Source organism: Haliaeetus albicilla, chromosome 15, assembly GCF_947461875.1.
Source record: "Haliaeetus albicilla chromosome 15, bHalAlb1.1, whole genome shotgun sequence".
In the NCBI taxonomy this organism is placed as follows: domain Eukaryota; kingdom Metazoa; phylum Chordata; class Aves; order Accipitriformes; family Accipitridae; genus Haliaeetus; species Haliaeetus albicilla.
In genome coordinates, this window is record NC_091497.1 from 32,209,538 (window position 1) to 32,233,092 (window position 23,555).

General features: G+C 41.5%; 1 protein-coding gene and 1 long non-coding RNA gene across 2 annotated transcripts; one reads left to right on the forward strand and one right to left on the reverse strand.

Moving 5' to 3' along the window:
* Positions 1 to 283: 283 nt before the first annotated feature.
* On the reverse strand, positions 284 to 9,866 carry LOC138689111 (uncharacterized). The gene is made up of 2 exons (XR_011327919.1): positions 9,740 to 9,866; positions 284 to 5,239 (listed from the first exon to the last, which is right to left on the reverse strand). It is a non-coding gene; the product is annotated as an uncharacterized lncRNA (long non-coding RNA).
* Positions 9,867 to 10,132: 266 nt separating this feature from the next.
* SLC25A30 (solute carrier family 25 member 30) lies at positions 10,133 to 23,203 on the forward strand. Its single transcript, XM_069802677.1, has 11 exons — positions 10,133 to 10,151; positions 11,095 to 11,200; positions 13,277 to 13,355; positions 14,880 to 15,027; positions 15,731 to 15,825; positions 16,107 to 16,192; positions 17,460 to 17,555; positions 18,433 to 18,557; positions 19,653 to 19,788; positions 20,739 to 20,819; positions 21,603 to 23,203. Exons 3-11 carry the CDS (start codon positions 13,292 to 13,294, stop codon positions 21,642 to 21,644), a joined length of 873 nt encoding a protein of 290 aa, XP_069658778.1. The 5' UTR covers positions 10,133 to 10,151; positions 11,095 to 11,200; positions 13,277 to 13,291; the 3' UTR covers positions 21,645 to 23,203.
* The last annotated feature ends 352 nt before the right edge of the window (positions 23,204 to 23,555 follow it).

Sequence of the window (23,555 nt, forward strand, 5' to 3'; positions counted from 1 at the left end):
ACACGGTCTGGAATACCCCTCTGGCCAGTTTGGGTCAGGTGCCCTGGCTGTGTCCTGTGCCAACTTCTTGTGCCCTTCCAGCTTTCTCGCTGGCTGGGCATGAGAAGCTGAAAAATCCTTGACTTCAGACTAAACACTACTTAGCAACAACTGAAAACATCAGTGTGTTATCAACGTTCTTCTGATACTGAACTCAAAACATAGCACTGTACCAGCTACTAGGAAGACAATTAACTCTCTCCCAGCTGAAACCAGGACATCATGTAGTTTGCAAGACAAGAACTGTGATTTACAATGCAATGTTTTATTGTCCATGCTCTGGCAAGTGAACCATGGCTTTATTTTGACTTAGTTCAAACACAAATTCTCATGTTAATAGTGTATAGTAAGAGGAAACGAAGCCAAACAATGAAGATTTGCAAAATTTTAGGTACAATTCTTTCATGATTTCCCACTTGTTTTTCAATGCTTGCTCTGCAAGGAAGTGCATCTGAGCATTTTTAAACTAAGAAAAAGGATGGTCTGAATTATTACTGTGTACAAACGCAGCTGGCATAATGTTCTAGCTGATGCATCATCATTGTTGCCACTGTTACTATTCATTAACATGTTGAATGTCTTGAATGTATTAAGGCATAGTAAGTTTATATTCCGTAGACAAGTTTTATGTTAACAAATGTTTGTGATTAATTTACAGTTGATATAAAATACAGCACTGTATTACCAAAAGCCATGAGGCGTTTGCTACAGGATCTTATGCAGTCTCTACAAATATATAAACAGCTTTAATTTGCACTACTCTTCCTAGTTTTCTTGGAATCACACATTTATTTAGTAAAAGTGCTATATTTTTTTCTCTTTGTATTGCTTGCAGTAACTCAGACATGAATCCATTAATGCAATTACAGAAGTGTAAAGCAGAAAGCAAAAGACTTAATTTTAAAAAGACCAGTGCAGAGTGACCCCACAGTAAGGTCACGCTGCTTGCACTGGCTCCTGTCTGTGGTCTGGAGAGGTCTCTGGGAGCTGGTTTTGGAACCTGGCACAAACTTGCTCTGTCATGTGCTACTCAGGGGAAAGGTTCAGACATCCAAATCTGGGCTCAAAACACGGGTAGCGAGAGCTGAGATGCAGGTCTGAGAGAGGAAATTTATTATATATTTTTACCTGTCTCACAGAGCTCCTGAGTGCCCTTTTGACTATACCTTTTAAAGTTCATGTTTGCAAGCACCTCTTCAAGTACGAAATAAGGTGGGGAGTGGGGTGGAGAGTGTCTGTATCTGCGTATGTGGTGTTCAGTGATGGCAAACATTTCAGTCTACACTTGAGAAGATTTAAAAATTGAGACATACTGGAGCCAAGATGGACCAGTCTCCATCATCAAAAATTCAAAGTGACTACTATTATGCCTTGCCACCTTTGACTCCTCAGCCCAATGGCCACAGTCAACTAGAATCAACAGAACAAAGCCTATATGAGCTCAGAGCAATGTTTGAACATACATCTCTGTATTTACAGTGCAATACTTGGTGTCATGGCACGTCTTTAGGTGTAATGTACACTAGACAGGATCATCTGCTCTATAAATTCAGCTGTACCTTTTGCGGCAGCACCTTAAGTGCCAGTGCACATGAAGCAGTTTAACATTACTGTGTCTAGCCTAATATTTGAAGATGTGAAGCTAGACCCTTGGTTTAGGATGAGCAGTTGTTACCATCCTGACAAAAATCTGAGGGATATATTTTGCTCTTGATTTTCATTCAAGACTTTTTTTCCCATTTTTGTGTCCAAAACTTATGCCCCGAGAACCTCAGAAAATAATAATCGGCCTCCCACCACTGCCCTCTGAAATCAAAGCTCTGGCTTTCCAAGCATTTTCACAGTACCTTCCTCACAAGGCTAAGAGAGATCAGCTAAAACTTGGAGGCAAACCTAAGTCCATTTAATGAGCCTATGATTCATTGACATTTACATTGCCAGTTGTTTCAGTGCATTTAAAGTAAATAAAACGGGGAAGGTAAAGGAGAAAGAAGTGAATGTCAGTGAGAAGCTCTAGGGCCCAATGCCATTGCCACTAGTCAGCAAATGGCAAATAACCTCCAAACCTGGCAAACACGCTCCAGGGTTGCTGAAACTGTTGGGAGAGAGTGCACTGGATGGGAGGAAAAACGTTGTGGCCTGTCTGAACAATTGTTTTCCGGAGAACCGATGTATTTTGCAGTGGATTTAGAAGAATTAAGAAGAAAAAAAAGCTGTTCAGCTGAGCTTTCTGGGTAAACTGATTTTGACCAAGAATGTTATTTATGAAAATGCAAAAATGCTCTCATTATTTCTGATGCAAAACAGCAAAATAAAAGAATCTGTGGCACAGGCAGAATAGCTTTGATCGCAAGAGTCCCAATTCTGATTTCTCCTGCTACGAGAAGTGCTGCACTCGTGACAGCGTGCCAAGTATTCTGTTCCTAATGCTGTCTTCCTGCAACATGTACAGGAAGTTTAGAAGGTCTCGCTGCTGCTGCAGCTCTGTCTCCTATCACCGTTGGTAGGGGATCACAGCACAGCGCAGAGCTGCTGCAGAGGCTACACAGGCTTAAGTAAACTCTTAGAACCATTTCTGGGCAGGTATCCAGAAGCTAGTGTCTGGCTAAGCTTAGCTAAGCACCCTCAAATTTAGGTGTGTTAGGTGTGTTAACATTTAGATTTAAAAGACTGACCCATAGCTATGTGTTAACATGGTCAGATGAGAAGGCAGCTCAGTTTGGGAGCTATATCCTTCTGCCGTGGTGACGCAGGCAGTGGTTAAACTAAGATCTTTTTTACTGATTAGAGACTTGCTGAGCTAATTGAATGAGCTCTGTTCAGATAAGCCAGATGGAGCTGCAGGACTCTGCACACCACTGTGATTTTTCCCCACCTAGTTTTTACCCACACCATTTAAATGCCTCTACGATGTGCCAGACAGTATGGAGTAAGATCATCTATATTGTACACTTCATTGCCCACTCTTTGCACCTCTCCCATTCCTTTCAGTTGCTGTACACTTACTGATCAAAAGCCATTTTCTGGGGTTTCCCTGCTTATGGAACTGTTTCTGTACTCCAAGGTTTTAGAAATACAGAGCATCCTGTTTATAATCTCAAAAATTCAGTGTTACAATGGAGTCTGCAGTGACAGTCAACATCAGAAAAAGTACTGTCATCTGCATATTACTGAGAAGGATTTGAAAAAAAGTTGTGTAGCCTCTAGTACAGAGGCATTTCACATGTGTGTGCATTTTCACACAGTTGCATCCATTATAGAAGCCTTTCGTTAGGGTCTGTAGTTTAAGATAAAAAAATAGTAAAAACGGTGGATGTATGTCTTTTGGAACCATATAAAATCCAGGGTGTGTCAGAACTACAAGAGCTGAGCTAGCTTCCCATAAAATTTACAGATTATTACAAACCCCCAAAGTTTAACTCCATCCAGGGAGAAGTATATAATCTATTGCTAAGTCCTGCTCACCAAGCAGCCTGAAGGACGGCCATGGTGGGTCTCCTGAGGTATGACTGCATATTGCTGTGGCCTTCCAAGGTCCCTCAAGACCTCCTCCAGGGAATTCAACTCAACCTCCAGCCACTTTCCTTGGAACATTTTGGCTCTCAGACTGCTGAAGGTGTCAGAAATAGCTTTCACCGGTAGCACTTTCTTCTGGAACAAGCTACCTAAATGCCTTAATCCACACGTAAACTCTTACAGAACTGGCAGCCCATCTGTTTTCAAAAGATCACTTACTCTTTTCACTTACAAAAACCCCTCTTGTCATTTCAGACAGTCTAGCACCAGTAAAAGCTTCTGCACAGTTTATACATGCCTGTTCTCATGTCTCTTATCTCAGCCTTCATTTGCACTACCTTCTCTTGTTCAACGATGTCACTCTTAATTGCTTTTTTGTCTCTCTTCTCCCTGTCTTCTTGCTTGCTTTGCATTTGAAATGGAGAGCAATGAAATTTGTAGGCTGGTTCTTTGATTCTACAGGACTGGATTCCCCCTGGCCTTAGAGCTGAAATGAGGCCAACCCATCTCCTGCATGAATTAGACTCTGCATTTTTAGCTGTACTGTAGGAGTCCATCCAAAGTCCTTCAGCGAGGTTTTCCACATGGTCCAGCTGGCAGCCTGCAAGGTCGCTCTGCCTTGTTTGCAGTCTCTGCTCTCTGACTTTGAAGAAGGTCAGAAAAAGTTGTCAGCACACTGTGTGAAGTCCGGCGGTTAATGCCACCTCCTGTTCACGCTGCAAGGCAGACAGGAGGCCAGACGTATTAGGATGTGGTGTTAAACATAGAATGCATACTGCAACTCCTCAAATGTGTCTGCCGTGCCCAGTACTTGTGGCTAAGTCCTGTGAGATGTTGAGTCATTCTAATAGTTCAATGCTTCCGAAAAGGCTGAACCCACTGCAAGTCATGCACTCCTGCCGCTTCTGTTACATTGGTGCTGGTGCCAGTGTGAAGCCAATTCAGTTCCATCAGCTGGCAAAAGCCTAGGTTTTGATGACTGCGTTCTGTAAACATAGTGAGTTGAATGTGCTCACGAGTCAGAGGAAAGCTATCACCGGCGTGAGCAAAGGGCCAGAGCTGTGTCTGGGAATGGGGAGGGGCAGGATGTGGGAAGGTAAGGGAGCATCCTCCTTGTTGGCAATGAGCTCCTACATCCATGCTGCCATGTTGCAGAACGCCCTTGTTGCACCTGCGAGGCACATCGCTGTGCTCACTGGTGCTGCCACCTAAGGCATGAGCCGGTCCAAAAGCTGGCATCCACTGAACCCTCTGTTCAGACCCTAGGGAGGGTCTACTACAGAAAATGGAGGGAGGTGTTTGAACCACATCAGCTGCCACGTTTCCCCAGAAGCCCAGGGTGTCTATCACCACAGTCTGTGCCTGTTCAGCCCCTGGAAGACCACCACTTTCCCTCACTGTCAGGCCTTGTGACTGGAAGCAAGTGGAGATGAGAGTTCCTACCTGCGGCTGCTGCTTTGCGGCATCAGCAAGGAATCCCACTGCATACTAAAGATCCTGAGTGACTTGTCCAAGATGTGTTTTTCCTGACAGATGACTACCATAAGGATGAAATCCTACAGCTGTTTTCTCCTGCTGTACAGACTAACCTGTCTTGCTCAAGGTTAACAGCAATCAGCTCATCTTGGCCAAACACAGCGTTAGTTCTGGGACCCTGGTGTTGTCACGCTGTGAATCAGTAGGCCTGCGAAGCAAGAAAGTACTTCTTCAGAAAGCATCCTTTTTTTTCCAAACCTTTTAAGTTAAAAAAAATTGTGATGTTACTTAAATGCTTCATTTTACAAAATTTTATAAAGTACATTTTTAAAGTTAAAAAGAAGGAAATGGTATTCAAACGCAGATAGGAAAAGCTGGGTCACCCACAGCCAGACTGTGGTAAACAGAAGAAAAGCTGGATTATTTGGATAATGATTTAATGCAAAGTATTCCACAGATACTATGGAAAATGATGAAAACTTGGGAATCAGGAAAGAGAATAGTGAGGCTCCTTTAAAAAGTAACAGCACTGAAAGTTTGAAATGTCTTACATAGGCATTTCTGTGTTTTGATTGACCTAAATCCTGTACTGTGAAGGACATGGCTTGGGGTCATCTGCCGCCACATCTCACTGTCCGTTATCATGTATGAGTCACATTTCTGTTACTGTAGAACTACTTCAACTGCAACTCTGCTTTCACGGGATAGTCAAGTGCAAATAAGTATTTCCCCCAGCAGATGCTTAGTCCTACTGTCCCTGGATATTAAGTACTGCCAAGTGAGGGGTGTACTTAAAGTGGTAGAAAACATACTGTATGTACCATGTTCTTTGGTGACACGCTGACCTCTCTGTCCTTCGTTCAACATTGAATCATCTCTTGTGGAAAAGGTTAGGCCATATCTTACACCACATGCTGCCTGGTTTTTAGTAGGGCATAGAAACATGTTTGCTTTTCTTCGTGTTGCATCTGCTAGCATTCAAATTGGCATAATTTCTTCCAGCTGCTGCTTGTTTAGCTGCAGTGCCATGTTGGACAGAAGCCTCTGTGAAGCAATTGTGACTGATCTTTATTTGGCAAGCGGTCAGAGGACAACAGCCTACTTCTCAGATCGCCTGTTGAGGTCGGAAAGTATTGTATAGTAATGAAAAGCCTTCTGTAGTGCCTTCCTATCTGAGAATCTTTAACAGCTTTTCAAATAACATCAAATCCAACGCCGTGACATACATAGGAATTATTATCTCTGTAGGTAGTCTCAGAAATGAAGAGAAATCAATTTCCCAGGACCTGCTGGAAGATTGCAACACTTTCAGAAAATTTTGTTTGGATTCCAGGTTTAAATTTACTAGAATTGCCTTGCTGGGAACTCGTGCTGTATGACTCTTCCGTCCACTCAAAGCCCGGAACTATCCTCAGTTCCTTCACCCTCAAAGCCCGGAACTGTCCTCCGTTCCTTCACCCTTTATGCATTAAAAACAAATAACGTGGTCCTTTTATATCCACAAAACGAGGATACGATAAAGACCTTTGGCTCTTGCTAATGCCAGGGCCCAAATCAGATCATCAAAAAATATTTATTAACAAAAAGGCTACAAAATAACATTTACTGTTATTCCTGCTTTCACTTTCCTTTCTCCTTGAACTCTGCACAGCAGAGTCTGTTACTAAGTTAGAAACTGTAAGATGTGTTGTCATTGTATGCCTGTATGACATGCTAGAAGCTGGAGCAGGAAATGTCATTGAATAATTACAGAAAAAAGGGCTGGAAAGATCCTTGAGAGTCCATCCTGATGCTTGGGCTGGATCATCCAGACTGAAACTATTCCTGAGAAACAGCTGCTTAACAGTTTTTAAAAGCTTGTGATGACGAAGGCACTGCAAGTTTCCCAGTCAGTCTCATCTAGTGCTGTCCATACCACTAGAAAGTCTGTTCTAATGTCTAATACAAGTGGTGGAAAACAGGTAATTCCTTTCCTCTGTATGGCCACCTTTCAGTCTTGAAGATTATGTTATCCTCAATCTTTTTTAAAATAAACAAGTCACTTCTTCCAACCTTTCCTTGCAGATTGTGTTTTGTATCCCTCGCCTTATCCTCCTAACTCCTCTCTACAGCCCTCCTGAAATGCATCATACATAGCTGGACGTGGTGCTCCAGCTGCGGCTTTGCCCCTGGCAAACACAATGAAAGGACTATTTAATATGTCTTACATTTTTTACACATGCCAATAGCAGGTTGAGTGTTTATTTTTTCCAACAAAGTCATCTGCTCTATGACTGAGGGTCAGATTAACTCCTTCCCAGACAGAAAGTGCAAACACCAAAGATGAGAAGGCTGAGCCAGGGCAGGGAGCAGTTGACTCCCATGTGCCAGACTTGTTTTCAGCATGCAGCCAATGGGACACAAACAAAGCAAATTAATTATGTGACTAATAATTATGAAAGTTTCCAATGGACAAAGGAAACTTTCCAGCAGTTACAACTAGTGACAAAACAACAAGGCAGTTTGAATAATGCCCATAACCATCTGGGTCACTTCACTAACCATTCATTTAAGCAGTAGGACACTAGGCAAAACTGCCTTCACCACTGCAGAGACCAGAGGAGAAATTATTTTCCTATATAAGTAGCAGTGGAAACAGTGAAATGAGAATCAATGCACAAAAAGCAGAGCTCTCTGGTAGAATGGGTGCCCCTCTTTTGTTTAAAAAAGAAACAAAAAATGTGTGAGGAAACTCAGGAGCAGTAAGTTTAGGGGTCTGGGAACTAATTAATTAAACCTTAGCCCTACGCAGCCCAGCAGGAAAGAACTGGCTTTTGGTCAAAACTGTTGTAAGACTGTGTAACCGGTAGCACACCAGTAGCACACCAGTAGCACACCAGTAGCACACCAGTAGCACATGGATTGTTCGGAGACATGTGAAAAGATGCTGAGCACCAAAGTCAACTGCTGATATGGCACTGATGTCAGGCTCAAGGCAGCTTGCCAAATATAGTCTATTGGCTGTTGATCAAAGCATTACGTATCTTGTGGTATGAATCAGGCTGAAAATTCAAGAAAAGAGGTTATTCAGAGGACCCATCCAAAAGTCACTAGAAGTAACAAAAGTTAGCCTGAATTCCTCTTTACTCAGAAGTACACGGTTGAGTACTAACAGGTACTTAAGAAATGCAGTCAGGTGCAAGCTGTAATGTGTGAGCAGGAACTGGTCTGCATCAGAGATAATAAAAACCGGCTACTGGCGGAAGGAGCTGGCCAAACTCCAGGAACAACTTAAGGTCAAAGTGGAACTAAAGTCCTTCTTAAAAGGAGAGAGACATTTGGGAAGTCAGAAAACAGAAGTGGCCGTCCTGCAAAATCACTCAGCATGAGAATCAGTCCAAATGATCTCTGTGCAGAAAAGAAAGAAAGGAGCCATTCAAAGTTTACCTCACATAAGATCCTCCCCACTGTAGATATAAAACCTGGAAAGTACTAGGCAGTTACTAGGAGTTTCAGGAGGGGGTCTGAACACGAGTACCAGTTCTGAGGTGTGAGTTTGTACCTATTTTCTGAGAGGCCCATCTGCAAAGATAACTTTGCAACACTGCAATTGGAGCATGAACTCTGTGGGCTGCCCAAGCCATAACAACTGAAATGTAAAATTTCTGGGAGGTCTGTGATGGACTTGGATGGTTGTAGCGAACTATTTTCACTGTATGAAGCATTTACAGCACACTGTGACCCAATTTTTGAATTCCTTATGTTTTGGCAGATTCATGTAAGGCCGCAGCTAGCTTCTCAATGAGAGCTGAAGGGGCATTGTCCCCTTCCTCCACCAGCGGGATAAGCTTGAACAAAGTTTTTCAGCTGCCAGCCTTGCCCTGGGATTAGTGCGGGGAGCAATACAGCAGGATGTTTTGACCTTTCAGGGGTAAGGCATGGCAATCCACTTGCCAGGCAGCGGAGTGACAGCAGCAGCAGGGCTGCACCGCGGGGAAAGATCCTACAAGCACATCTGGCAGCTCTTCAGTCAGAAAGGGAAAGCACTGAGTTGCCAGAACAGGCTGCCTTTAGGGGCAGAGAAAAGAGCTAATTTCAACTATTTCACAGGGAGTCCTGGGCTCTGAACTAAGGGAACGGACTAGTTCTGGTTCTTGCCCAGCCTTGCTGGGCTGGTCGCTGCCACTTGCACAGCAGCGGAGACCTGCCCTTTCGGATGTCCCCAAAAGATGTTCCTCCTCTGGCCAGGCTGTGTTGTGGTGGCCACAGCTGATGTCCTGTACGGCACACTGCCATCCTTCTGGAAAGACACTGGATGTACATTTACAAAGCAATATAAAGCTTACATACTGGCTGCGTGATTTCAGCGTTGGTAATGCAGAGAAATATACCTAGAATTGCACAAAGGAGCATAATAATAATAATATAAAAAATCACCCGTGGAATTGTTTTGTCAAAAATATTAGATGGGGTATTTTAAAGAGCAAAGTAGCTAGTTAAACCCGCCGGGCCCCTCTCTGTTCCTCCACAGAGCAGCTGTCTAAGGTTCCCGTACCGATTCAAGGAGGCTGAACCCAGATTCCGCTGTCGCGCCGCCAGCCAGCACAGGCGGCCGTACAGCTGCAAACCGAGGGACAAAATCAACGTCGTTATAGTTAATGATGAGGAAGAACCCCGAGGGGTGAGTGACCTGTTCCTTAACCGAGGAGCACTGAAATACCTGACGTACCAGTTCCAGTCTCCTGGGGCGGGACTGCTAGTGGAAAATACCACCCCGCCCGGCCAAACGCAAGTCTCCCAAGGGCCAGCGGCGAAGGGAAACTTCTGACTGGAAGGACAGGGCGGTTAATTTGTTTTTCTCCCCGGTTCACTACAGACCGGCTCGGCCTCCCCCTCCCACCAAACCTCCCCTCACGGCCCCTTTAAATCCACTCCTTACACCCCCCCCAGACCTCGCCAGCTCGTCCCCTCAGGCGAGCCCGCCAACGGGGGAAGCGAAGCGAGGCGGGGCCCCGCGTTCCCCAACGGCCGCCCCGGCTGAGGGCAGCGCGGCGGGCCTTTATAAACGGCGGGCGGGCGGGCGGCGGAGCGTGGCCGCGGTTGGCACGGCGGGGGTGGAGGAGGCGGCTGCAGCGGCGGCGGTGGCGGTGGTGAGCGGGGAGGCGGCGGCTGGCTCCTCGGGTTGGCGGGGGGGAGTTCTCTTTCGCCCGGCCGGCGAGGCCGTCGTGGGCTCCGGCTCTTTCAGCAGATGGTCGCGCTGCTGAGGGGGGACGGGGAGTACTGCAGGCAATCCCTGTAGTTGCGGAGGGGGGTTTTCACTGGCTTTCGTGCTTGTAAGGGAGCTGGTATCTTGCAGAAACTTGCCACGGAGGTTGCTAGCTTTAGTCCTGTGGGTTTTGGTTTTTTTTCAATTTATTTATTTCTGATGGTGCTTTGCTGCTTGAATACAAAGTCTGTAGCTCTGTGTCTGCAGTGTAATCCATGCAGTTAGAAAGTATTGCTTGGATAACTATCTTGTGCGTGCATGCTTATATTACAGGTAATAACTTTTTAGGACTAATGACTCATTTAGCGTAAGCCTTCTGTAACATTCAAGGGTCAAATCCATCTCAAATAGCTAAACCTACTGTAATGTGGAGTGTACAGTGTGCCTAGCGTACTTGCAATGTTGTTAACCAATAAAGAATTTGATATGTGACTTTTAAAGCCTGTTCTCTTAACAGGGAAATACCTAAATATTTAAGTGATGCATTATTTTATTGAACCTTGGCTTTTGATTTTATTTCAGTCACACTGCTAATTAAAAGCAATCAAACTTGCTTCTGACTTTTGCAAAGAGTTTGTGGATGCATTGCTCTACTAACCCCTAACCCAGTGTCCTTCAGGGGTAGCATTGCCTCTGTCATCTTAATGATGTTCGGGGAACAACAATGTATATTTGATAAGGCCCATTTCTTTCTAGTAGAATTGAAGACCTCAATTTATTCTATAATGAGGGCTGGACTTCATTTTTAAGTAGTCTGCCAATTGAATTGCCAGTTGCCAATGGAATTCTTCTAAGGAGATGCTTACTATTTTTATCAGTGCAGGGAAGAATTTCTGAGAAGAAGCAAAACAGGAATTCAGAAAACGAGACCGTAGAGGAGAAAAGGTGAAGTTGCTGATATGCCTTGGATTTTTTTTTTTTGAGGTAAGCTCTGCCACTCTGTTTTAATTTCTTCCTGTAAGTATGGAAAGCTAGAAGGAGGGATGCTAGGTAGAAGTAAGTGGAAGGATTCGGATGGTTAGCTTAGCCTAAATAGCAGGAAAGGAGACTAGTAAGCCTTTCAGAGTTACAAACCTTGATAGTGCTACGTGAGGCCTTTACCTTGGGATCTCTCAGAGGAACAGTGTGCTATAAAATTTCTGCATTAGGGTATCCTACACATATATCAAAACTTCAGCTAATATTAGTAAATCTGTGTATGAATTGAAAACTTTGTTTGGCTGTGCTTGCATACTTCTACATTGTGTCAGTGCCCCAGAATTGCATAGGAAAACTGAGTAGCCTTCCTTGCCTAGGCAGAGTGAAATACAAAACAAACAAAAGTACAGATATATATTTTAAGGGTTTTTTTCAGTGTGGTGGGATTTGTGATAGATGAATGTTTGTTTTGATGTGTTGAGGGGAAAAAAGTTAACTCTATTTTCATCTTTGATAAGTTTCTCAAAAGCAAAGATGCTGTGTGTGGCTGATTAGTGGGGAAACTGATCTTGGCTTTGTCTCCCTTAATTAAATGATCTGCCATTAATCACAGCAGGACAGGAATATGAGTGACTTGGAGCTGGAAGCGGCCAGCCTCTGGCACAGTGCTGTAGCCATGTAGCTCTGCTGCTTTCATATTGAAAAAGCTCGCATAGTCTGTGCCAGTGGGTCCTGATCTCTGTCTGTACTGTGCTCTTTTTGGCAACGTAGTGGGTGCCCTTACTTGCCTTTTCTTTGTGTGGGTTTTTTTTTTTACATCAGTGGTGTTCTCTGCAGTGGTCTAAAGAGTAAGATGGATTTCTGTGGGCTTATTTGTTGAGTATTTGAAATTGTGTGCTTTGAGCTCCTGGGGGTTTTTTATTGTATTGAGTGTCAGAAGACTGAAGACCCAGGTTAACTGCTTCTGAAGTAAAGATGACAAAAGGAAAACCAGGGCTGCAGCAACTATTTGGGCATGCTCAGTGTCTGCTACTTCTGTTAACTTCATTTGGATGCTGGATTATTGGCACTTCTAGAGGAAGTGGCCGAAGAATGTTTATCTTTACAAAAGGTGGTGCTAAGTAACTGGTGTATTGGCGATGTTTTCCAGCTGGGCAGTACAAATGAATAAACAAAATAACAGGGAATGGAAGTGCCAAGGGAAATAGTTTCAGGTGCAGTTATTCCACAAAATTAATTGGCAAAAAGATAACTGTAGAATCCAATGTTTAGGAGGATATTATAGAAAATGGGGAATGGAAAGTATTTATATTATGAGGAAGGGGAAAGATAAGCTGTGGAGAGACCTACCTGGCTTTGCAAAGGGCAATCTTGTGTGGGCTGGACTAGTCTGGTTTTGCAGTTCTTATCTCTTTTCTAAGATAATTGGATTACTTTAGCATTTTGCAAAGCATATGCCATAGTTAATTATGATTTGCGGCCACTTTGACAAATTCACTCAGTTGACCTCTAAGTTAGAGCAGCCTTTTTCACTGTAAAAGGCCTTAGGCACCTGATTACACTATTTCCATATAACATTCACAAGGATGAATATTGTGAACACTGGTAGCAGAAATAGGCCTTAAAGTATGTGCCTCTATTTTCTGTACAGGTATACCAGCCCATGTTAATGTTGATGGGGGGGGCGGCGGGGCAGGACACAGAAGTTTGGTAACGACTGTCCTAAAGTTCCATTTGATTGCAGGGTGTAGTCAAAGTAATTCAGCTTGGTAAGAATCATTGGAGGCTATTCACTGCAGTGCTCCTTAAAATCATGCCTGGGAGACAAACTACTTTAACCTTGCATGCTGATGATAGCGGTGGCCCAAATATGTAGCGGAGACATTGATTTGAACCCAGATGCCTTTGTGCAGTATTACTGACTGACTTCTGATTGTCAAAGATATTAAATGCTTTTACCCTTAGCAGGTTTGGAAGGTCCATCTTAAATGGACAAGGCACAAAGTTTTATTAAATGTTAGCATGTATAAATATATAACAGATGTAGTTATAGAAGCATTAAATCATTGTCTTATTTCACAGAAAGAAAAATCAATAATGTCAGCACTAAACTGGAAGCCCTTTATCTATGGAGGTTTAGCATCAATCACTGCAGAATGTGGTAAGGTTTTCCTTTAACTGTTCACATGATTTCTTTTACCCAGAAAATCCCTTCCAAAACAAGCTTGGTTCCATGCTGTCTGTGACACAGTAGCATATGGTGGTCTACAGAATAGGAGTTTTTTTTCTTTAATGCTGACTGAAGAGTTGCTCAGGACTCTGTTACAATGTCAGAACACTTCTGTCTGTAAACTGATGTCCCATATAAGTCTTTGGTTTTTTTGTTGGTTGTTGTGGGTTTTTTTAGTGTGGGTTTTGTGGTTTTTTTGGGGGGGGGTTGTTTTTTGGTTTTTGGTTTTTTTATGAACTTTGCCTTTGGATTCTGGTATTTGCTGTTTGTTGATGTGTTCCTAGACAGTGGTCATAAGTATACACAGCTTTTGTTTTTCTCTCATAGACAAGTTAAGCTCAGCTTGTAAAATTTTTCTTTTTTCTCAGTAGCTGTGTTGCAGTTTAAATTCTCTTTTCTTGAATGCAAGTGGCTGATTAGATTTGAACACTTAGATTCAGTTAGCGTGCAACATGGAATAATTGCTATAGTGAGATGGTGTATCTGATGTTTTAGTGCCTACTCTAAAGACAAACCTAAAATACTAACATCCTTTTAAAGTCTTACCTGAAATGCATGTACATGACTATAAAGGACATCTGTTTTTTCATAGTAGCAGAGCGTAGTCTGACATGGTGGGCTTGCATGTGAAGTCTGTCTAATAACATAGATGTAGTATAAAATTACACTTAAAACTATTTTGTTTTTCTATTCTACCTTCTCATATGAATCCTGTTAAAACTTGAGTTTGAAACCTCTCTTCTATGACTTGACTTAACATGGTCAATAATACCAAAAGCTTTGTGTGGAAGACAAGCAATTCATAAAAGCCTTGCTTGTCTGGTAAATTGTGTTAGAACAGATGTAGTTAATACTGACTGCTGTTAGTGTTTAGGTGAGTATTGAATGTTGAGCTGGTCTGTTTTCTAAAGATAAGGTCTGGAAGAATAATCTTTCTGAACCCTTTCATAAAGGGAGGATGGAGAGTATGAACTTGACATAGCAGTAGGCTACGGAAAGTAGTAACAGAAATGGATACTGCTGCTACTGCTTTTTTAGATTCTAGACTTGAATCTGTATAGCTTGTCCTATGGGATTTCTTTCTTTGCTTTCAAAGAAATGCTCTTCGAAGATGTTGGTAGAATACACACCCAAACTCTACTTGATTGTGATTGCAGAGTCCTGTTCAGTGTGGCTGTCTACAACCAGGCAATACCATGTTGCCTGAAAATATAGTGGATGCAAAATGTAAACATGAGAAGTAGGTAGGGCTTCTGACAAGCTTTTAGAAGCAGCAGGGTGACATAAAATGAACCACTGGTTTAGAAGAAAGTCTTGGTAAGGGAGACTTTCTTCCCTGGGAGTGTTTTTATATGTTTTAGTATATAATGAACACTGTTGTTTCTTATATCATGTTCTTTGTTGTCTTTGGTTAGGTAAGTACTTGATTAATTTTCTCTCTGATTTTTCTTCAAGGTACTTTCCCCATTGATCTGACCAAAACACGTCTGCAGGTTCAAGGTCAAGTTAATGATGCCAAATATAAAGAGATACGCTACTGTGGAATGGTGCATGCGCTAGTCAGAATATGCAGAGAAGAAGGATTGAAAGCCTTATACTCTGGGTAAAATTAACTGACTTGCAGTAATGGTTTATGAACAGTATATTGATAAGTATAAGCCCATAGAGTGTGAATTCCTGGGCCTCAGATTTACAAGGTATTTGGTTAGCTTCAATTAATCTGGAAGTTGATTGCTTCAGTCTTTGCACTCTGCAATAGCATTTCATGTTTTCTAAAAAAAACTTGAAAAAAAAACCCAGCTAAGCCTAAAGTTATTCTATACCATGCTGCTATGGCTGTTCTGTCTCAGAAGAAAAACTGAATTAACCTTTGTGTATAAATGGCATACTTATCTTTAAAACATGCAGGATGGTGGGGGAAAGATGTAATCTGCAGATTATGTTTCAGACAAGCTTGCCAGTTACAGATCACAAGTTGAGGTATGCTCTAATAATAATCCTTCCACAGTTTATTCATGTTCTTGCAGGCTTTAGTTAAAAAAAACAACACCCAAACAACAACAACAATAATTCCCCTCCCCCCCCAAAAAAAAACCAACCACCCAACCGAAAACAAAAACAACCCCAACCCAAAACAAAAACCAGGAGAGCTTGTTTTGTCTATAGTGAATTTAAATTGTTGATTCAAATGAACAAACCTTCCTCTGGTAGGTATCTTGTGTTCAGTCTCTCCTGCTCTAAAAAGTATTTGCTAATCAGTCTTTTGCAATTTTGAGCATAAATATTATCACTGCCTATTTTTACAGGATTGCACCTGCAATGTTACGGCAAGCTTCATATGGAACTATAAAAATAGGCACTTACCAGAGCTTTAAAAGAATGTTTGTTGAGCATCCAGAAGGTGAGTGGGTTTTTTCAATTTAATTGAGGACTGTTTTGCTTGAAGCTGGTTGTTTCCATTTCATATCTTACTGTAGTGGTTTGAACCAAGGCTACTGCTAAGACATTCCTTGTACCAATTACAGCAAAGTGAGTCGGCAAGGAAAACTTGTCAGAGCAGTTTTTAAGGCTTCTGTAATTGGCACTCTCTCTGGTTAAAGAAGGGGTGGCATCATCCTGCCCTTAGGCATATTAAGCTTTGTAAATCTGCAGCTAAACTCTTTTTCTTTGTTTATGGAATAGATGAAACCCTGATGATAAATGTTCTATGTGGCATTCTTTCGGGAGTAATCTCATCATCTATTGCTAACCCTACAGATGTCTTAAAGGTAATTATGTGTTACGTAGACTTTGTCCTTGGTTTTTGTCCTCTCCTTGAGGAAATGCAGAATCTCCTGATGAATATAGGATTTGTTGTTTTGTAACCCTATTTATTCTCATCTCTTAACTTTTAAAAATCAGTAATGTCCTGAATTCTTGGAATGGCCTTTGGTCTATACTGAGTATTTGGAAGTATGCACCAGGAAACTGATGGCTGGGGAGGTAGTTGGATCCATATAGCTTTTTCTGGGGGTGGGGAGAGAATAATTTAAGATGACTCTTTTTAACTTCCATGCTGTAGTGTTTGTGTGGAAGCCACACTGTATATTTCATCTATACTTTTTGGTAACACTTGCACTAGGATGCTTCTAGAGCTCAAAATAGGTGAAGATCAATTCAGAGGCAAGAGTTTCAGTGAGTGCTACTTGTACTGTGTGATTCTCTAATCCTGTAGAGAGGCTTTGCAATCCAGTGTCCCATGGAAACAGTGTTCCAGCATCAGTCAAAGTGAATTGGTGAAGGATCACCTCTTTAAGAAGCTGTTAGCTTGATAGTCAATGACCTCCTTTTCCAGTTATTTAGAAGGGTTGATGGTATTTAACTTGCAAAACTGTAGCATGTAACTTACATGACTGCCTCTAATGAAAAATTCAAGAAAACTCTTTCTGTTCTTCTAAAACTACTAAAATCTTTATGCTTCATAGGGCTAGTGTGGTTATGTAGAGGCATTTCAAATATAAGCTTCTATTTCAAGTGTAGCTTCAATTAGTTATTTCCCAAAATTAGGTCCCCGTACCAACTTGCCTGTCACCAAACTTGTATTTGGTGATTACCATGGCAGGTTCCCAAGGACATTCTTGGGAAGTACTCAAGGTCAAAGACCATGGATCTCACTAGCTGAAACATTAATCTTTTTAACCTTTCATTTTCACATGTTCCTGTGAGAACACTGTGAAGAACATCCTGCAGAACCCATCTGTCAGTCTAATCTAAATGGAGTAGCGTACAAATACAGAAATAGAAGTGACTTAATGCAGTTAAGAACTACACCACGTACTCATTCAAAATTAGCAGCTGCATTTGGATAGTTAAGGCGCTTCAAAAGATTGCATCATGGTTATGATAATGTCAGCTCTTAATCTGTAGTCAAACAGAAGTTGACTTTACTACCTAAAAGATTGTAACTTCAAATGTTAATGAAACTGTATTAAACTATTATGGGTTGTATGTTTGAAAAGTATTTATTTTCTAATTTTATCTTCAAATGAATTTCAGATCAGAATGCAAGCCCAAGGTAGTGTGATTCAAGGAGGAATGATGGGCAACTTCATACAGATTTACCAAAAGGAAGGCACTAAAGGATTATGGAAGGTAAGTTTTTTTTGAACTATATTCTACGCTTCAAGTATGCTTTCTTGCTCAACTGAATTTCACATACTTCTACAGTATTCTCAGCCAAAATACGGAGAAGTCAGTAGCTAATATGTGTGTAATTTGTCATGACTACTTCACTGCTGGTGTCTCAGTGCATTTTGACAAAGAGTTACTGCCACTGTTACGTTCAAGGATTCGCCATTTTTTAAAAAAAAAGGGAAACAAATGGAAGCTTAAATTATGGTGACTGGCTCTAGGATCAGTTCAGCAACCCTTTGCAAGGCACTTCTCTGTCTGCTCTGTTCTTTTTAAAAGATACCTTTACTTCCAAATGTTCTTTAGTGTATTAATGAACATCCCCTCTAGCTCAGGAATTCTTGTACTCAGTCTTGTACGTTGTCTCTTATGCCAGTTACAGTCAGTGACTGTAATAACTGAAGACCAAGAATGGACAATTGTTCTGAAACAGCTGGAAAATAGAAATGCTTTTCTATTGATGTGCTTTTCTGTGCAAAGTTTCTTGATTTCCATTTTTTCTGTTCATCTTCCTTTGTCAGTTTTTCAGTTAGCAGTGAGGGGAGCCAGTATCACCTGGTTGTTGAGGTCTTAGCTGACTGTTGATGTAAGAATTCAGATGTTAAGCAGAGATGGGATAGCATAAAGGAACTGAAATTGCCATTCAGTGTGGAAAAGTGATTTTGAATTTGCATTTTTGGAGCACATATGCATAAGACTTTTACTAATTAGTCTTATTTGAATTTACAATGTTCTTAACGCATTCGTGGTGTGTTGCTTTGTATTGTAAAAGCTAGGTTTTTCTGATGGTGCACAAAAGTTCAATTTTAAATTTCAACTATATCCTTTCTTCTGACAGGGAGTATCACTGACAGCGCAGAGAGCTGCTATTGTTGTTGGAGTGGAACTGCCAGTGTATGACCTTACCAAGAAGCACATAATTATGTCTGGATTTATGGGAGATACAGTATATACTCACTTCCTGTAAGTTTGAATAACGATAACTGTTTGCATAGCTCATCATTGGTTAGTTCTCATTATGAGGGATTTTTCTGTAATTATTCTAGATGTAAATATACTTCTGATGTGTTTATACTTTTTAATGCAATAGCATCTCAACTGGTAGCACATGGCATGGAAGCTAATTTTATGTAGGACTTGGATTTAACTTTCTTTTGAATATAGAATTTTGTTTTGTGGATGGTCTGAGTCATTCAGCTTTGCAAATTGAGGTTAGAGGAAAGTTCCAATCAAATATTTGCTATTTTCAGAGGCACAAACGTTTCTTCAGGTATACGAAAATTGTATGTAAGGGCTGTATATCAAATCTTCAAAATGATGCTTTATAGTAAATAAAAATAATTTTTCACATGTATTAGCTGGTGTAACTGTGGTTTAACCCCAGCCAGGAACTAAGCACCATGCAGCTGCTCACTCACTTTTTCCCCCACCCAGCAGGATGGGGGAGAAAATTGGGAAGAGAAGTGAAACTCATGGGTTGAGTTAAGAACAGTTTAATAGAACAGAAAAGAAGAAACTACTTTTGATAATGATAACACTAATAAAATGGCAACAGGAATAATAAAAGGATCGGAATATACAAATGATGCGCAGTGCAATTGCTCACCACCCGCTGATTGACGCCCAGTTAGTCCCTGAGTGGCGATCCCCTCACTCCCCCCAGTTTATATACTGGACGTGACATCCCATGGTATGGAATACCCCTTTGGCCAGTTTGGGTCAGCTGTCCTGGCTGTGTCCCCTCCCAAATGCTTGTGCCCCTCCAGCCTTCTTGCTGGCTGGGCATGAGAAGCTGAAAAATCCTTGACTTAGTCTAAACATTACTTAACACACTGATGTTTTCAGTTGTTGCTATCAACATTCTTCTCATACTGAACCCAAACCATAGCACTGTACCAGCTACTAGGAAGACAACTCTCTCCCAGCTGAAACCAGGACAGTTACTTTTAACTAAAAGCAGTAGTCACTCATTATTACTATATGTTCTCTGGGGAGGGGGAATTCTTGTGCACCTTTAAATGTGCTAGGTCAAATTTCATTAAACCTTTCTTTTATTAGCTCAAGTTTTACTTGTGGATTAGCTGGAGCTGTTGCATCCAACCCAATTGATGTTGTGAGAACACGCATGATGAATCAGAGAAGCCAACATGGAGGACCCTCAAACTATAAGGGTACTTTGGATTGCTTGTTACAAGTAAGTAGTTCATGTATCAGCATAAGTAGAAACTGGTGCCATCAAGCAGTGATTTTGGAACAATTTGAGGTTCTACACCAAGTTACCTGGATTAACTTTTAAGGAAACTTAAATGTGCTTTTTGCCCTTATGCTCAGAAGGACTGTACTGCCAGTAATGCAGTTGGTGTGAAAATTATCTACTGTCTTGACAGAAGGGCAGGAAGAAAGTTAGCTTGTGCTGCAGGCACTTACTTCCTTTTGGTACTTGGATGAGTAGACTAAGTCTCTCAGCAGCACTGTCTCTTACTTAACTTTTTATGATGTTAGGATATTGATAGGAAACGGTAATTTCATAGGTCAGTTCTTAAAGAACAGCATCTTCCAGGGCAGATGCTTTTCTCTGTTGCTTACTGCATAATAGGAAGCCTAGTACAGCCAAAGGCAATGTCAGTCTCTGATTTTGGCTTGGTTTCTTCAATCCTAAATTGGGTATGAAGTAGGAGCATGATGGCCTTTTACATGGGGAATAGTGGGTAGGAAGCTGCTGTTGACTGAACAGTCCAGTTTAACAGTCCAAGTCACACTGTCCAGTGCAATTTTGTGAAGTCCATAAAGCAAACTGAAAAATTTCAAGGGGATGCCTAACATGAACTGCAGGTTTACATGCTGCTCTCTGCAAGGTTTTTGAAAATAAACAAGTCCAGGAATGCAATTAGGATGAATCTGGGTTGGGTACTAAATGACATGGACTATGTCTTTACCTGCCAGGTAATGATGCAGGCATTACTAATCTTGGCTTTATCTAGTGAAATGTGTCCTTGTCCCATCATATAATATATTTAAATCAAGGTTACAGCACTAAGTAGTCCCCTTCAGTGGTATAGAATCTTGTTAGCTGAGCTGCTCTTTAGATTTCTCACTAATAAAGAATTACATAAGTGTGTTCTTGCGGTGTGTTTTTTTTTCCAGACATGGAAGAATGAAGGCTTTTTTGCTCTGTATAAAGGGTTTTGGCCAAACTGGTTAAGACTTGGTCCTTGGAATATCATTGTATCCTTTTTCAAAGGTGTGCAAAACTATTAAGCTAGCCATACAACAGCAAGTACTGACAGACAGTTTCACAGAGTGCTCTGTGGAAAGTGTCATGTCAGCACAAATATTCCCATTTTATGAATGGAACATGGTGTAGTTGACCACTTTCTTGTCAACTGCTGCTAGTCAGATTGAATTTGTGATTCACACAGTGAATATTAGAATGTCATCTTGCAAAACACTTTTCTGTTCCTCCAATTTCATACCTGTCCATTTCCTTAGTTTGGAGCCTAGTTTTAAATGAAATTGACCAGATGAGTTAGAAATGGGGGCTACTTCTAGAACTAGGGAAACTGCTGGCAGTTAGCCATGAAGTCTTTTTCTATTTATCTTAGTCTCACACAACTTGGTTTGTGTTTCAAGAGCCAGCTGATTGGAACCCTGGGAAGTGGGTTGGTAGTAATTTTTTTTTTATCATGAGCAAATCTACTTTAGCTTATCAAAGCTGAGTGAAGTCTCTGAGGGCTTTTGTAGTACTCTCCTGTCAGTCCTGTGTTTAAGATCCTGAGGAACAGGGATGGGAATGCAGGTGGCATCACCAGCCTTAAAGCTTTTGATGTACACGAGTGCCCTGAAGCAAGTTTTACTGTTCTGCGTAACAAAAATGGTCAACCAGCACCATTACATAGGAGGGAACTAAGAAGAGCAAAATTTCACACAGATGCTGCTGTCCTTTAGAAGTGAAGTGACCATTTTGCACTGCGTGAACAGGAAACAGTTTTCCTTAATCAGCTGTTGCAGTTCTTTTTGACATATGAACAGCTGAAGAAATTAGACTGCTGACATGCTGAACTGTATACTGATTTCTGTTAATGTACAGTTTGAGTTCAGAGCAACTTGTAAGTTACCCTGAGTATCTGCTCTTTATTGTCTGAGATGCTGGCCAAAGGAAGAGGTCATTACAAGACTGTCGTGAATGAGAACAACCTGGAAGTGATTTCAAGGCAAACTGGCTCCTGTAACAATGGCTTGCTCACATGATTCAGTGGATGCTGTGCAGTATTTTCTAGACTGAACCAAATGTGGGGGAATACCTTCTGTCAACTGTTTTAAGTTGTCTTGAATGTGAAGATGTGTAGTGCAACTTTATGCTGTTGAGACTCAGATGCATGGTGTTTAGAGGTGTAAGAGACAGAGAACAATCTTTCTGTAAAGGAAGATAGGTAGTTCCAAGGAGGTGGGCTTCTCCTGTTTTCAGATGCATATACAATTTGACTGTAATAGCTTCTAATGAACTGAAAGTGTCACATGACATCTTTGCAGGCTTTCAGTTCAGCAAAATACCTGTTGCAATACAAAAATCTGCTTCTGGTTTTGGAGCTTTACTGTGATCCAAGTCCTTAGAAGTCTGCATAATTTGCTGGGAATTACCCAGCTTCATTTGAAAGTGTGGTTGCTGCAGTTGTCAGTTTTGCGTAGCTTGAGGAAAGTTTTTTCCAATGTATCATTCTTGATTTTTGCCATAAGTGATTCTTCAGCATATTCATATGTAAATTGCAAGTAGGAATGACGTTCAAACAAGTCCATGCTCATCTGCCTGTCTTGCAGAGAAACTTCCCATGCTTCTTCCATTGTTGGGAAGAACTACCTGTAATGGTTACTGGCTGTTACGTGTCATCTGAAAGATGCAAGTTTTATCCTGAGCAGCTCAGGCTGTGTCACGTAGGTGCCTGTGTGAAAAGAACCAAGCCCCTTCAAAGGTTATGTCCTCTATAAAGGCTGTTTTCCTCCTTTAAAAAGACACCAAACCCAGAACTACGGGGCAGTCTCATATAGCAGACAGGCCCAGGTTGCTGTTACATGCAGGGAAACACTTTGTATAGAAATCAACTTCAAGTTTCTTTAAGCATTACTTTTTAGTGAAATGTATACCAAAACTTCAGGGCCATTATCTAAAGTTACATCAAGGTTCTTATTAAATGCTGTTGTTGAATTCCAGGAAAGGCAGCGGGTGAGATGCAAGTCATAGAGTGGTCCTTCTGTGTTCACTGAGGGTGGCAAAGCAGGATGCGTAGCTCTGCATTTTTGTGGCATTGTGTTAATCTCTTAAATGTTTTTGGTTAATCATGCATTCCACTTAAATGTCACTGTGATTTCAAAATTGCTATAATCACTTAAGACTACTGATTTTGAGTTCACAAATGGATTTTTAAATGCACAAGGCACTTTCTTTCCTAAGGCACAATGTTTTTCTATGTATATGGGTATGCTTATGTGCAGCGTTTTTCCTTACAGGTGTTTCTATGCATTAATAGAAGTATTTGTAAATATTTTTTGTACACTGTGTAAACTAAGTGTATGTTTTACATTTTTTAAGCTTATTAAAAGTTTTAAAATCCTTACGTAGTGACTCTGAACTGCTTTAAGTTTCAAGGTAGGGGAAGAGGGGCGAGTTTCCAAATACTGCAAGGTGATTGAAGAAGGAAAGCCGTTGCTGGCATTGAACTGTATGATGTTGGTTATTTAGGCAAGGTGGACTGAAGTTGTAGTTAAAAGCTTATGTTTCTGTATCTTACTACCCCAGTAACAGGTGTTAAGCACACGTATGCGGCTCTGAGGGGATGAGGAACGGGGCGGGAGCGTGCCCCACCAGTTCCTCCGTGGGGGAAGCCGGAGGGGCACTGGTGGACGATGTGGAGTGTGAAACGGACTGCCAAGCAGGGAGGGAGTGGGAGTTCGGGACCTGAGGTGGAA